This window comes from Hypanus sabinus, chromosome 7 (assembly GCF_030144855.1).
Source record: "Hypanus sabinus isolate sHypSab1 chromosome 7, sHypSab1.hap1, whole genome shotgun sequence".
Classification (NCBI taxonomy): domain Eukaryota; kingdom Metazoa; phylum Chordata; class Chondrichthyes; order Myliobatiformes; family Dasyatidae; genus Hypanus; species Hypanus sabinus.
The window spans coordinates 59259356-59273454 of record NC_082712.1 but is presented as its reverse complement, the minus strand read 5'-3'; the positions used below and the strand labels follow the sequence as shown (position 1 = coordinate 59273454).

The window sequence follows — 14099 nt, the reverse complement described above, 5'->3', positions numbered from 1 at the left end:
TTGTTTGGTGTCCTGACTGGAAGCCTCTCACTCACTTGGCATCACAAACGTTCATTTACCTGCTGCAGCACCAAAATGCAGCAGGTAGTGTGGCTACCTCTGAGTTCCAGCAGTGCAGAATCAACCCTACCCTCCAGGCTGCCTGTGTGGAGATTGACCATGTCAGTGTTGGCTGGCAGGTTAATTGGTTCCAGTAAATTACCCTGAGTGTAATGACAACGATGAATAACTGAGGACTGATGAAAGTGAGAGTGCTGGTTACAGGCAAATTCCGGTGAGATTGCTCTGAGGGCCATCTTTCCTATCAATGTACCTGTTTAAATTTCTTTTACACATTGTAATTGTACCCATTTCTACAGCTTCCTCTGGCAGCTTGTCCGGTTACCCCCCACCATTTGTGTAAAGAAGTTTCCCCAGGTCCCTTTTAAATTTTTCCCCCCTCTCACCTTAAATGTATGTCCTGTAGCTTTGGATTCCCCTGCCTGAGCGGGACTATGACCATCCACCTTATCAACTCCCTCTGGATTTGATAAATCTTCCTCAACCTTCGTGCTCCGGAGATGTGTCCCAGCCTAACGAGTCTCTCCTCCTTACTCAAGCACTCCAGTCTTGATAACATCATTGTGAATTCAGTGTTATTGTTTATGGGAGTTTGTGTGGAAATTGGCTGTTGCATATCTGGTAATGACAGCAGTGACCACAATACAGAGTTGCAACATTAGTTGCCGAGGCCACGAATGGTGCAATAAAAATGCAAATTCAACTACTGGGAGGTTTCACAAGCCAGTCAGATGTAGTATTGTCTAATGCCACCAGATGGCGACGTAGTATCACCAGTTATCTTCAGCCTGCGGTAGAATTATTTATCAATGGGCCCATTGGCCCATTTTTCCCATGCTGGCCTTTTTCTACCAGTATTAATCCTGTTTTTCAGCAATAGAGTACCTACCTCCTAACCCTTCAGGCAGTGTGGCCCAGATTTCAACTACCCTTGATTTAAAAAAAACCCTTAAATCTCCTACTCCTTGGCCCCTTGCCCTAAAACTTTTCTCTCCTATTCACCCGCCCAACCCGTTAAAGATGTCTACACTAGAGGGAGAGTTCCTTGCTACCTTTCATCTGTGTGCCCCTAATAAATTTGGATTCTTTTCTCTGTTTCAAGGGAAACAAACCCAGTCTATTCTGAGTCTCAAGCAAGTGTTGTCGAGAATCACCAATGCACACAGTATTCAGATGTGGCCTGGCTAATGTTCTCTGGTGTTATACCACAAGGCCTAGGAGCAAATAAGTCCATTCGGCCCATCAGGCCTGTTTATGCATTCCATCATGGACGAGACCTCCTGTCTCTTGTATTCTATGCCTCTGTTAATAAGAGCAAGTATCCCCATTTGCTGTTTTCATCTTGTCCATCTGTGCCTTCAGCTTTCCCCTTCACCCCTTCACTCCTCTACCAATCACCTTTTAAGGCCCGTCCCTAGTTTTTACCATTTAAAGCAAGTTCTTCATGATCACCCTGTCCTGCCTTTTGTAATAACTCTTCTCTTGGCATCCTGCTCTCCAATGAAATGAATGCCAGCTTCATTACAATTCTCCAGTGCTGGTATCATCTCTGTTGCCATCGCATCCCTCCTGTGTTCTATACAGTCTTCCAGCTTGAACCTAACCATTACTTCACCCCATTCTAGCATGAGCTCACTGCTCTTGTATTCTGTGCTGGCGCTGAAGTTATCCACAGAATGTTGTTCAGCTGCAGATGTGCCTGAAGTGGATTACTTTGATCAGCCACTTCAGAGTGCAGTGAAATGTTGCTTTGACCTGCAGTTGTAGGTGTGCATTGTTGATTTCCTTCCCCTGGAAGAAAGTTACTGAAACTATAGCACTAGCCATTCACTATTTATATCACTGATGCCATTCCAAAACTCTGTAATTGTTGAATATAAATTTGTCTTGTTGCTGTGAGATACAAATTCCTTTGTCTAGGCTTTTGGTTCCTAGTCCAATAGCCATTTCACTTATGTTCCTGTATGCTACCTTATCTACCTTAGTTACTGCTGTGATGTCAAGGAGCAAGTGAACAGGTCCTGTGACCAACTATCTGTGCTGACCAGGGTATAAGTATTTCCTGTGTTTGGCCCATATCCCTCTGAAGGCCCATTTCCCTCTGAAGTCTGCACTTGTCCAAGTGTCTTTTCAAATATTGAAAATGTACCTTCCTAAACCGCTTTCTCTGGCAGCTCTATTTGTTTTCACTCTGGTTGAAGTATTTGTTCCTCGGGTTCCTGTTAAATCTCTCCCTTTAGACCTTAAATATAAGCACGGTAGTTGCTCTGCCTAAAGCGACAAGAAACCGCAGAGAGCTGTGGACACAGCCCAGCCCATCTGAGAATTCAGCCTCCCCTCCAGGGACTCTGTCTACATTTCTCATTGCTTCAGTAAAGCAGTTGATATAACCAAAGACCCCTCTCACCCTGGGCCTTCTCTTTTCTGCCCTCACTCCCAACAGAGAAATATATAAAAACTTAAAAGCATGTACCACCAGGCTCAAGAACAGCTTCAATCCCTCTATCTTAAAACTCTCAGTACAATAATTGATCTCTTAATCTACCTGGTGGCCTTGGACCATATTGTCTGGTTGCATTGCCTATTCACTGTATCTCAATACACATGGCGATAACAAACCAATTTACCTACTCCCCACCCTTTTGAAGACTATCTATGACCCACATAATTTTTTAACACCTGTATACAATCACCCCTTATTCTTCTATGTTCCAGTGAAAAACTCCAACCCTGCTCAACCCCATTAACTTTAGTTCCACACGACCTCAAATCTTTACTACCCTCTTTGCCTCAGAACTATAGCAGTGTGACCAGTCATGCGTTCCAGCTCCGACCCCCAGCCAGCTGGGAACTCAGCCCTGCTCCTATTTTCTCTCTTGCAGGAGGTCGGTGTTTTACCTTTGGCACTGCTGGAACAGAGATCACCTTCGGGTCTTGGCCGACCCCTGCAGCAGGAGCGAGGCGACGGCGAACAGCTTCCAGCTGGCTGCTGCCTCCAGTTACCCCCCTCACTGCATGGACATTGACGGGGCGGCTGGCTCGTCCAAGCAAAGCTACACCCAGGAGACCAAGCGCTTGAAACGCGGCCCCTCGCTGGACTTGCACAGCCTCGTGGACGAGCATCGCTTTGTTGACACAATCCTTTTAGGCTGTACTAACTCGGAGCAGGCCAGGTTTGCCTCTGCTTACAGGAAATGGTTAGACACAGTATTTTGTCAGTAGCAGCTGGAGAATACTCAGCCATATTGCGGTTAGTCTTAAATCCAGCTCCCAACACAGTTCTGTTTTGACCACCGATGTTGCATGGCGCTTTTTTTGTAAAGTTAATTTTCAGTACTGTGCCAGCCCCATTTTAAAATGGGGCTGAACTGAAACTGACCCTAAAATAAAAACAATGTTCGTGGAGGCTTTATGTAGAGATGAGATTTGTAAACTAATAATACAAACTCTAGCTGGTTTTTAAACTTCAGTGTTAGAGGTATACAAGTTTGCAAATGAAAAATGTACACTCGTACATTATCTATTTTTTTGTTTCCTTGAGCGAGTTATCCACGAATAGGTTTTTGTTTTGTAAATACATTTATAATGGGATGAACTTCCCATTTTTCCTCCTCTGCTTGCTAGGAGGACTAAGCCTAGTAAGACTTTGTTCTCTCGTCACTATAAACTAAATTACCCCTGTTGTTATTCCACACTCTTCTTCAGATAAATAACAGGGAATGGTGCCATCTGATCCTTTTAACCAGAACCCTGTCCAATCCCCAAATAAAATCTTAATACATGACTCAGAAAGGATGCAGCACAGCTCGAGCTCGTTGGGTCTATTCTGCCTGAACCAATTGGTGCAAGAGACTCTGGGGCTTTTGAGAAAATTTAGATATGAGTATGCTTTCAGAACCCTTCCAGGTAGCACCAACTGGAGTACCTTTTTAAAGAAAGGATAAATTTGCTGCATCTCTTTCTCCCCTCCCCCACCCCCCATCACCCCAGCTCTTTTTTGGTGCAATTTGAGCAGTAATATTTGCACAGTTAATCCAGAATGAGCTCATTGCTGTCTAGGATGTTGTACTAGTTGGTGAATTCAGTAAAGCGTTTTGTTTAATGTAAGTTTAAGTAAGGGGGGGAACTTATTCTGAAGAGAGCTTAAAAAAAGAACTTGAATTTTTGATACCTTGAAAAGGTGTAGTTTTTAATTTTGTATCAGTATTAGTTTACGCCAATCTATACAGGTACTGTTGTATTCAGAGGGCGAGCTGTTGCTGACTTCTTGTCTATAAGACAGGAGTAAAAAGAATTGTCCTGTTATGGTTTATCAAACAACATAGCATCTCGTTATGACTTGTTGGACTGAATGGCCTCCTGTGTTGTGCCAGCTGATAGGAGAACAATGCCTTTGGTTTCATTCCCTCTAATTCCCACACATCCTTAAACCCCCTTTGATTCTGTTTGCCATTTAACTACACTAAAGAATTAATATTTGTATTGTCAAATAAACTTATTCAGCATGTGTTTTGGAGGAGACTGAAGCACATTGGGGAAACCGAGAGAATGTTCAAACTTCTCAAATGCAGCACCCAAAGTCGGGATGGAACCCAAGTAACTGAGGCAGCAGTAAATAACTGAAGTTGTACCGCTCGCTCTCTCTCGTGCTGATGAGGTAAATTCAGTTGGAGCTAACAAGTTTCTCAGGCTGTTGTGACGTTTACCCAACAGCTTCCAGCTGGGTTTACCTGACTGTGCGTTGTAATACCGTCATCTAGAGAAAAGCAGAATTTGGTTTATAAAACACTAATTCCTATGCTGCAGCTAAAGGGTTCTCCTCTGGGTTGAAGAGTAAAATGTGTTGGGTAAATTTGGACAGTCCAAAAATGCAGAATCAGAAGCAGGAGTTTGTGTTGTGACCTCCCAAACAAGTCCTCTCCATTGCCTACTTACCCACCCAGTTCCTGTGTTCTTGAAAAATGGAGCTCAGCCTTGTATGTACCCAGTGGCTAAACATCCAGTGCTCTCTGTGCAGTGGACTTGCTACCCTCTACATTAAGAAATTTCTCCTTATCTGATTTTTCATCCCACCTTTCATTGTGTGGTTATGCCCCTTTGTCAAAGTTAGTCCAGTCAGGATTATCTGCAGTTGGTCCCCTTCACGGTGCGATCATGTTTCATTCTTCCAGACTCTCATAAACATGGGTCCACGTTACCTAATCTCCTCAGAACCCCACCCCACCCCTCCCAGGAATCAAGAGATATTCTTTCATTCTTTCCAAATTCTGTAGTGTGTATAGGCCCAGTTTGCATGATATCTCCTCGTAAGATAAAACCTTATCCCACTATTTGATCTGGTAAACCTTTGTTTTGCTCCGTCTGTTGTAAATGTGTTCTTCATCAGGAGAGCAGACTAATTTAGGTGGGGAGCAGCTTGCAAAAAGCTGAATGAACTCTGGGTCAGGCAGCATCTATGGAGGGAAGTGGGTTGTCAGTGTTCTGGGTGGGCACCTTTCATCAGGATTTTGTCTGTTCGGTCCAGATGAAGGGTCTTGACCTGAAACAGTGACTGTCCTGTTCCCTGCACGGATGCAGCTTGACTCCCCTAGTTCCTGCAGATTCCTGTTCCTGTTGCTCCAGATTCCAGCATACAGTCGCTTGAGTCTGAAGTGGGGTTTCAGCAGGTTTGAGGTGGCACTGTTCTTGAAGAATGTACAGGCAAAATAGCAGATTCATGCCCATGCCAGTATGTAAATAACCATTCATAAATGGAAAAATTCTAATTTCTGTTGTAAAGTGTACTTAAACTACATTTATTGTGTTGCCATTAATTTAAGGTAATTGCAAATTGAGACAGCTTTGTATGTAGCAAACTGACTGTGAGCGTTGTCTCTAATTCCCCCTTACGAGAAGTTAATTTCTAGAGCCCCTGTTAACGGCGGGTGATATGTTTTAATGATATCAAATGCTTTGCTTAAACCATCTTGGGCATTTTGAATTTGACCCCATTCCTGTGGGTGCGGCATCCTGAGCTGAACATGGAATGTGATGGCAGCTCCCTGTTGATCTCCCAATCTGAAGTTTGATTCCATTAAAGGCAATAGAAGCAAGCTTCTGAAATAGTCTTGACAAGCAGGTGCAACTGAGCAGCCCTACAAAGTCCAGACTAGGTGAGGATGATGGAAGATTTCCTTCCCTAATGAGCACCAGTGAACTTGTATCTTTAAACAAGGATCTGGTACTTGTGTAGGCTCCATTACTTCTACGGGCTTTCCATTGATGTGTTCAGCTGAATTTAAATTCTCCTGCTGCTCTGATGGCAATTGAACTCATCTCTGTAATCACTGGGTCTACAGAATTCAACATGGGGCTTCTCTTGCGAGTGTAAATGCTCTTGTGATCCACAGGAATACTTGTGTTAACTTTAAAATCAAATTTCCACATGACTGCAAACTTCTGTGAAAATGGCTGCAATTCTCTGTAAAATTTCCCAACACATTGAGATTTATTTGTGCAGTTCTTAAAGTGATATTGAGTGAAACCTCACTAGAACTGTGAAGGAACAGGAAATGAATTATTGGCAGCTGTGACAGCATGCCATGCATAACGCATCAACAGTGAGCATTATTGATGGAGAGAGGTGAGCCAGTTGCATTGACTGCTAGAAAGATAGTAGAACCAATTCCAAAGAGATTTATTTTACTGAGCTTGTGTTTTTTATTTCCTTCCTGTAGTGTTAATTAGATTGAAAGAATCAACTTAAAACTTGCTTGGAAGGAGAAGTTGATCTTTGGTTGCTGGTACTAGTTGCGTCAGGGGTCTATGTTGGTCAGGTGGCCTGGTATTAAATTTCATGGACTTCATTAAAACCAAATGTGTAAAGTAGATGTTCTCTTGCATCTAGATAGTAGACCAGGCACTAAAAAGCCAAGCTGTTTATTTTCTTCCCCCTTGTTTTATGAGTCTAATCAAGGTGTGCATCATTGCGTAAGTTTAGTTTTATGTATTCTAGTTCGAGCTGGCTGTTAACATTTTGGTGAATGCAATAACCCACAGGATTGCAGCTCCTGTTTAGAAAAGGCTTGGTGGAAGTGTGTGAATATTCATCTGCACAGCCTGCTTCACTCTGTGCTGCCCAAAGGAGAGAAACAACTGAGCCTAGGTCTGGGTTCTTCTGTGCATGAAGCAGGAGAAAATAAATGCCTTGGGCTGCTGGAGCTGATGGCCTTTATCTGACACTGAGATGGAAATGCTCAGCACATCCACCAGTATCCATGGTAAGGAACAGAACCTTAATCAGGATGAGTATTTGTGAAATGTAGTGCAGGCTAAAGGGTTCGTAGAAAAGGTCTGCCGTTGATTATTGGGTTGCATTTGCCAAGCTCTGAGAGGTTTATATGAAGGCAGATGTGGGTGGTTATGGGTAAGGAAGAGATGTAAAGCTTAATAGATGAAGCAGAAATGGCAGTTGCAAAAGTAGTGAGAGAAGCTTTCCAATGGTCAAACGGTCAAGAACTAGGAGACATAGTTGTCCACTTTTGCTGCTTTTGCCAAGGGAAATTTTTATGCTGTGAGTAGGGTAGGATTTGGAAAGCACTGCTGGAGTTGATGTGGAGGTAGTTCAACTGAAGTGCAAGGGAGAACTGAAATAATTTACAAAGTAATGGACTGTGGGCAAGGTACGAGCAGAATCAGTTTTGCATGGAGTCAGTACAAACTCTCCAGATGAAATGACCCACTTTGGTGCTGTAACCCTTCTGTAATGGGGATTTGTAAGAGGTCCCTGTGATTGTCATGTTGAACTAGGAAGCGTGAAAGGTGCCTAACTTAGTGTATAGTGTCTTAATGTAATGGCCATTTCACAACAATGTGGTAAAGACCACGGCCTAGAAATTTGGGACGAGTATAAAGGACATGGTTTGAACTTGTCCACTTGTACGTCTTTTGTCAATGTGAAAGGCTCTTTAATATAGTTTGGAGTCACAATGAATCTGAGTTTTGAAATTAAGTGCCTGTTGGGGGTGCAGCTAGTTCAGTCCTGGAAAGATTGTGAATAATGTCATTTGGGGAACCAAAATGAGGGTTCCCCACTCACCTGCAGGGCTGTAAGAGTTTGCTCCGTGTAGCTTCTGTTTACCCCACAGGCTGTTCCAATTAACAAGAATTTTTGATAGTTTTTCATTTTCTTGAACCACAAATTAGTATAATTGTTCAGCAAATAAGTCAGCTGTTGTTAGAGAACAGGGTTCCAGGAATATTTCCTTATTACAGTTGCCAGCAAGATGCTCGTTGTGAATGTAACCAGTCTCCCTCTGTTTGAATATTGTGTGTAGCCATGTACCAGTACCGGAAAGGTAGGAAATTCTGGCGAGAAGCCTCTAACACTGGGATCCTATGCAAGAGAGTTCCTTGCAGTTATCTTTGTCAGTGCCATTGAGTGGCACAAAATGCTATAGTGCTGCTCTGTCCAAACTGGTATTGTTATATAATAGTGGCATCGGTTATTTATTGTTAGACTTGTTTTATACCTATACACAGATTTAAGAACCACATTTAGAATTTGTAGTAGTTATTAAGCTGGATTGTAAATTAACTTTCTATTTATTCTGTAGTGGAGATTCTTTTAATAAAAACATTCACTCTGCAATTTATTGCCTTGTAAGTAGTGGCTTTATTGCAATGATGGGAGTGCTTTAATATGTATTTCACTAAAAGCTTTGGAGATGGTTTTCCCTAACCTCATTGTATCTGCCTATTGTAGAACTGTAGCCTGCTGCATTAATAGATTATTGATCCTGCTTGTAGCAGGTGTAATTACATTTTGTTGGTCATGCTAAAACCATAAAACTGCTTGTGATGTGTAATCATTTCATATTTCAACCCTTGGCTGCCTGCTTTATCAACAACCTGCCAATTTATTACAGCCCCTCCTCTAAGCTTGGATCCGAGTACAGGACTTGCCCACGTTGCACTCCCAAGACAGGACAGGCATTTCCCTGAAGGCCTGAAATTCAGAAATTGCTCTACAACAGGGCAGCTGCAAATGATGTTGCAAGTACCACCACAAGCTGTCACTTGCAACAGTTTGCCAGAGGTGAGCACAATTAAAATCCCTAAAAGGCATTTGAACAGATACACATATAGGAAAAGTATAAAGAGACATGGGGTAGATGCAAGCAAATGGGACGAGCTCATGCACAGATGATAAATTTAAAGGGACGTGGAACTAATTGAACTTGTTTTTCAACAGGTTCAGCTTAGGACCTCCTACTGTCCCCATCCCCACTTACCCAAACCACACAGCCTCCCTGCCCCGAAGCCTTCTCCCTCCCCTCTGAGTGCTTGTGTTCCAAAAACCCCTCAACTTTGGAGTATCCTGTCTCCATGGGGATGACCACCCTCCCCCACCTCACTGTGACTGCAGGTCAGGTTAAGAGACAGCTGGAGAGACTACATCAAGGCAAGGCTGCTGGACCAGATGGTATCAGCCCCAGGGTACTGAAGGCCTATGCGAGCCAGCTGTCTGATATTTTGCAGCACCTTGACATTCTGAGTCTGAGTCAGGGGAAGATACCGGTGCTATGGAAGACTTCCTGCTTGGTTCCTGCTTGGTTCCTGAACCCAAGAAGGCGACTGCATCTGAACTTAGTGACTACAGACCAATTGCCCTCACACCTCATGATGAAGGTGCTGCAGAGGCAGGTCCTGACTTACCTTGAGATATTCATTGGACTCTCTACAGTTTGCCTACCGACCTCATGTGGGAGTGGACGATGCCATCATCTACCTGTTGCAGAGAGCTCACTCCCACCTGGCTGGTGCTGGTGGCATTCTGAGAATCACATTTTTACTTCTCTAGCCACTTCAATACAATCCAGCCACTTCTTCTGAGCAAGAAACTGCAGAGGATGGGCACAGACAAATCCACTATCTCCTGGATTGCTGACTACCAGACAGATAGCCCCCTCTGAGATGGTGATGAGTGGCACTGGAGACTGTCCTGTCTCCCTTTCTGTTCACACTGTACATCTTGGACTTTCAGTACAACTCTGAGACTTCTCACTTGCATAAGTTCTCTGACGCTGCAGTGGCTGGGTGTGTTGGAGATGGGCAGGAATCGGAGTACAGAGGACTGGTGGACAAGTTTGTTAGGGTAGCAGAATCAGTGCTGGTGATGCTAGAGACTAAATAAGCTCATCAAAAAAAGCTGGTTGTGTCCTTGGCTACAACCTGGGTTCTTTTGAGTTGGTGGAGAGGAGGTCACTAAACAAACTGTTATCCATTATGGACAATCGGGCATATCCTCTTGATGACTGACTGAATAAGCAGTGGGGCACCCTTTCGAACAGAGTCTTTCAGCTCTGCTGTTTCAAGGTTTGATACAGAAACTCTTTCCTACCAAATGCAACAAGCATATGCAACAGTTCATCTCCGTGCAACAGGAGAACACACATCATAGTACACTGGTCTCTGTTTTATTATTTTGTACATTATTAAAGCACAGTTTTGCACATTGGTAAATTATTATTGTGTATATTAATATTCTGTGCTTTAGTTAATATTATACAGTCTGCCCTCCTTATCTGTGGATTCTGCATGCACGGATTCAACCAAGAGTGGATCGGGAAAACCCAGAAGTCTCTTTCCAGCACTCGTTGTTTGAGCATGTACAGACTACTTTTTCTTGTTATTATTCCCTAAACAATACAGTATAACAACTATTTACATAGCATTTACATTGTATTAGGTATTATAAGTAATCTAGAGATGATTTAGAAGTACAGGCAGTCCTTGAGTTATGAATGAGTACCATTCCTGAGTCTGTCCTTAAGTCGGATTTGAAGTCGGACAGGTACATCCAGTATTATTTAGCGTCAGTTAGTCAAACGTTTGTCTTTGTATACAGTATATATTTTACCTTTCTATGCAAATAAAACACTGAAGAAATGTACGTATTTCAGTAATTAAACCACTGCATTGCTTAGTAATAATTGTAACTTTCATCTGGGCAGAACCTTTCACGTGCTCCATTAAAATTGTTCTGATCGTTGACCAACTGTAGCCTAACGCTTTTCCAATGACTGATGGAGTTTCACCTCTTTCCGATCAATTTATTACTTGCACTTTATTTTGAATCATGATCGTGATTATTTTTGTGAACAGAAACACTGCGGATTCAGAGCTGCGCCAGGTCCTAATGTCCACCGGACTGAGACCGGTTAAATAAGATCCAGGGTTCTGCTGGGTCCTAAAGACCACCGCACTGAGACAGGTTAAATAAGGGACTTGAGCATCCATGTTTTTTGGTATCTGCGGGGGGTCCCAGAACCAATTGCCCGCTGATAAGGAGGGCCAACTGTATTTATTATTGCTAAGTGGTTTTAAATGTTGCTACTGTGACAAAATTTTCCACTCAGGATCAATAATGTACTTATTATTACTATATGCAAGCAAATGGTTCAAGCTAAGGAGGGCACTCAGTTGGCATGGATGAGTTAGAAAGAAGGGCCTGTTTCTGTACTTTATGATCATGGCGTAAAGATGACGCTGGTGATTACCAGCGACTATTTATCTGCGGCAAAATACAAAACAAAGAAAACTACTAAACACCTTATTATATTAATAATCACAGCTAAAAATGGAAATGTGTGCAGAGGTGAGACGGGGAGCAAGACAAGGCCCAATGTCTGATCAATTTAAGGGCCGGGCAGGATCAGACAGGTCAGGATGGGCCGAATCATAGTGGCGGGGTCTAGGCCGAGGGGGAGGATTGACCTGATATTTGGACAATTGAAACTCCTGGCCAGATTGAAAATGTCAGGGTGTCAGGACCAGAGATGAGGGATGGGCTGGTTCTGCACACTGCTCACTGGTCCATAACGCTTAATCAGCTCTGCGCTGAACTGAAGCTGTGGCCTGTTGTAGCTGCAGTGATGCCTGATTGGTGTCTTTCATAAAGCTTTAGTTTCAAATGCTATGTACTTACTTTTATTGTTCATGCGATTATATTTTTTTCTCTCTACACATTGGGTGTTTGATGGTTTTTTCCTGAATGGGTTCTTTTGGTGCGTCTTTGTTTCATGGCTGCCTGTAAGGAGACGAATCTCGGGTTGTGTAAAGTATGCATACTTTGATAATGTACTTTTGAACTTTGACTGTATCAGTTTTTTAATTTTCATCCACTCATGGACTCCATCCAATGTAAAACTATGACTAAATGTGTGGATTTCTAATGGAAATAAACATGAGAGTTAGAAACAGAAAATGTTGGAAATTCAGCAGCTCAGGAGGTGTCTGTGGAAAGGGAAACAGTTAACATCAGATTCAAAACCCCATGCCAAAACAGGGCAAGCAAGGAAGCAAGTTTTTAACAGCAGTAAATCTGCTGGCGTAACTCGGGGTTGAGCTGCTTCTATGGGAGGAAAGGAATTGTTGATGTTTTGGATCCTCAGAGTTTCAACTCAACATTGACAATAAATTTACTCTCTGCCCCAACACCTCCCCCCATTGATGCTTCAACCCACTAAGTTCCGATTGTACCAGGGAGAGCATTCCAACTGGATGCATCACTGTCTGGTATGGGGGTTGGGGGTTTGGGGGGGGGGGGGCGCTACTGCACCAGATCAAAATAAGCTGCAGAGAGTTGTAAACTGAGTCAGCTCCATCATGGCACCAGCCTCTGTAGTTTCAAAGACATCTTCAAGGACCAATGCCTTAAAAAGGTGGCATCCATTATTAAGCATACCCATCACCTGCCCTGTTCTCATTGCTACCATTAGGAAGGAGGACCACATTCAATGACTCAAGAACAGCTTCTTCCCCTCTGCCACCCGATTTCTGAATGGACACTACCTCATCACTTTTAAATTTTTTATTTTTGCATTACTTATTTTGACTTTGTAATATGTTTACTGTAATTCATGTTTTTTCCCCTATTGTGTACTGCTACAGTAAAGAATGAATTTCACAACATATGCTGGTGCTATTAAATCAAATTCTGAAATTGTTCGATGCTGCAGGTTCCAGTATCTGTCGACTCTTGTGTCTCCAAGCGAGCTTACAATATTTTGTTGTGGAAGACATTGATTTATAAACAAAAGGGGGAATTATTTAATGGATAAGGTGAGGGTTTTCATTGGGATGAACAGTAGATTGACTCATCAGTCATGAGGGGAAAGATCTTGAACAAAGAAACACAAATATAATGACATGAGGGCAGCTATCAAGTGAGCACAAACATAAAAATTGCAAAATGCTGAGGTGTATGGCAAGCAGGTCAGCCTTTGTTAATGGAGGAAAATCTGGAGCAAGAATCGACCAGTTCTGATACAGGCATGATGAGTTACCTGAAGATGTAGAATTTGATAGGGTCTTGAAGGTGAGGTGCCGAAGAACTTCCACCTCAGTTATAAAGTTTATAATTCCTTTTTTCCGAGGCTCAGCTCCTCGAGTCTCCTAATGTAAACATCTCCATACCCATTCTGTCCGGGCTTTTCAGTATTTGGTGGGTTTCTATGAGATCCCTTATTTTACTGAGCTGTACAGTATAAGCCCAGAGACATCAAACCCTTGTACATTAAACCTTTTCTTTCTGGAATTACTCTTGTGAACCTCTTCTGGGCCCTCCAACGTCAGCAAATGAACTGCTGCTTCACCTGGAAGGAATCTTTGGGTCCCGGTATGAATTGAGATAGGTACTTCAGGTCCTGCAGTGGCATAAGACAGTGCTGTAAGAGGGCAAGTAATTGATGGGGCTGCAAGAGCTAGCCAAGGAGTTGCTCAGGAAGTCATGCCTTTGCAATGCTGAATGGGGAAAACAATTTTGAAGGTGGCAGAATATGCAAAGCATAACTTGTAAAATGCAGAATAGAAAGTAGGACTGGGCATCTCTTTTTGCTCTCTCCAGCAGAGAAGGTATGAGCATAGTTACAGGAAATAAATGGTGTCAATAGTTATGTCAAATATGGTGGAGTGAACCTATGATGCAGGAAGATGGAAAGGTGTATTAATAACTCGGATATGATGGAGACAGGAATTGGGGAAATGAATTGGCATTG

The 14099-nt window shown here is 42.8% G+C and overlaps 2 protein-coding genes across 5 annotated transcripts in view; both read left to right on the top strand.

Moving 5' to 3' along the window:
• The window catches only part of ptar1 (protein prenyltransferase alpha subunit repeat containing 1), a 38117-nt gene extending 32825 nt beyond the window's left edge, over positions 1 to 5292 (top strand). For both annotated transcript variants that reach the window (XM_059974751.1, XM_059974752.1), the window contains exon 7: positions 2943 to 5292. In XM_059974751.1, coding sequence (XP_059830734.1) covers positions 2943 to 3282 — 340 coding nt within the window. In that variant the 3' untranslated portion in view covers positions 3283 to 5292. The remainder of the gene's footprint in view (positions 1 to 2942) is intronic.
• Positions 5293 to 5437: 145 nt separating this feature from the next.
• The window catches only part of LOC132396800 (amyloid-beta A4 precursor protein-binding family A member 1-like), a 198926-nt gene continuing 190264 nt past the window's right edge, over positions 5438 to 14099 (top strand). For all 3 annotated transcript variants that reach the window (XM_059974737.1, XM_059974738.1, XM_059974736.1), the window contains exon 1: positions 5438 to 9136. In XM_059974737.1, coding sequence (XP_059830720.1) covers positions 9086 to 9136 — 51 coding nt within the window. In that variant the 5' untranslated portion in view covers positions 5438 to 9085. The remainder of the gene's footprint in view (positions 9137 to 14099) is intronic.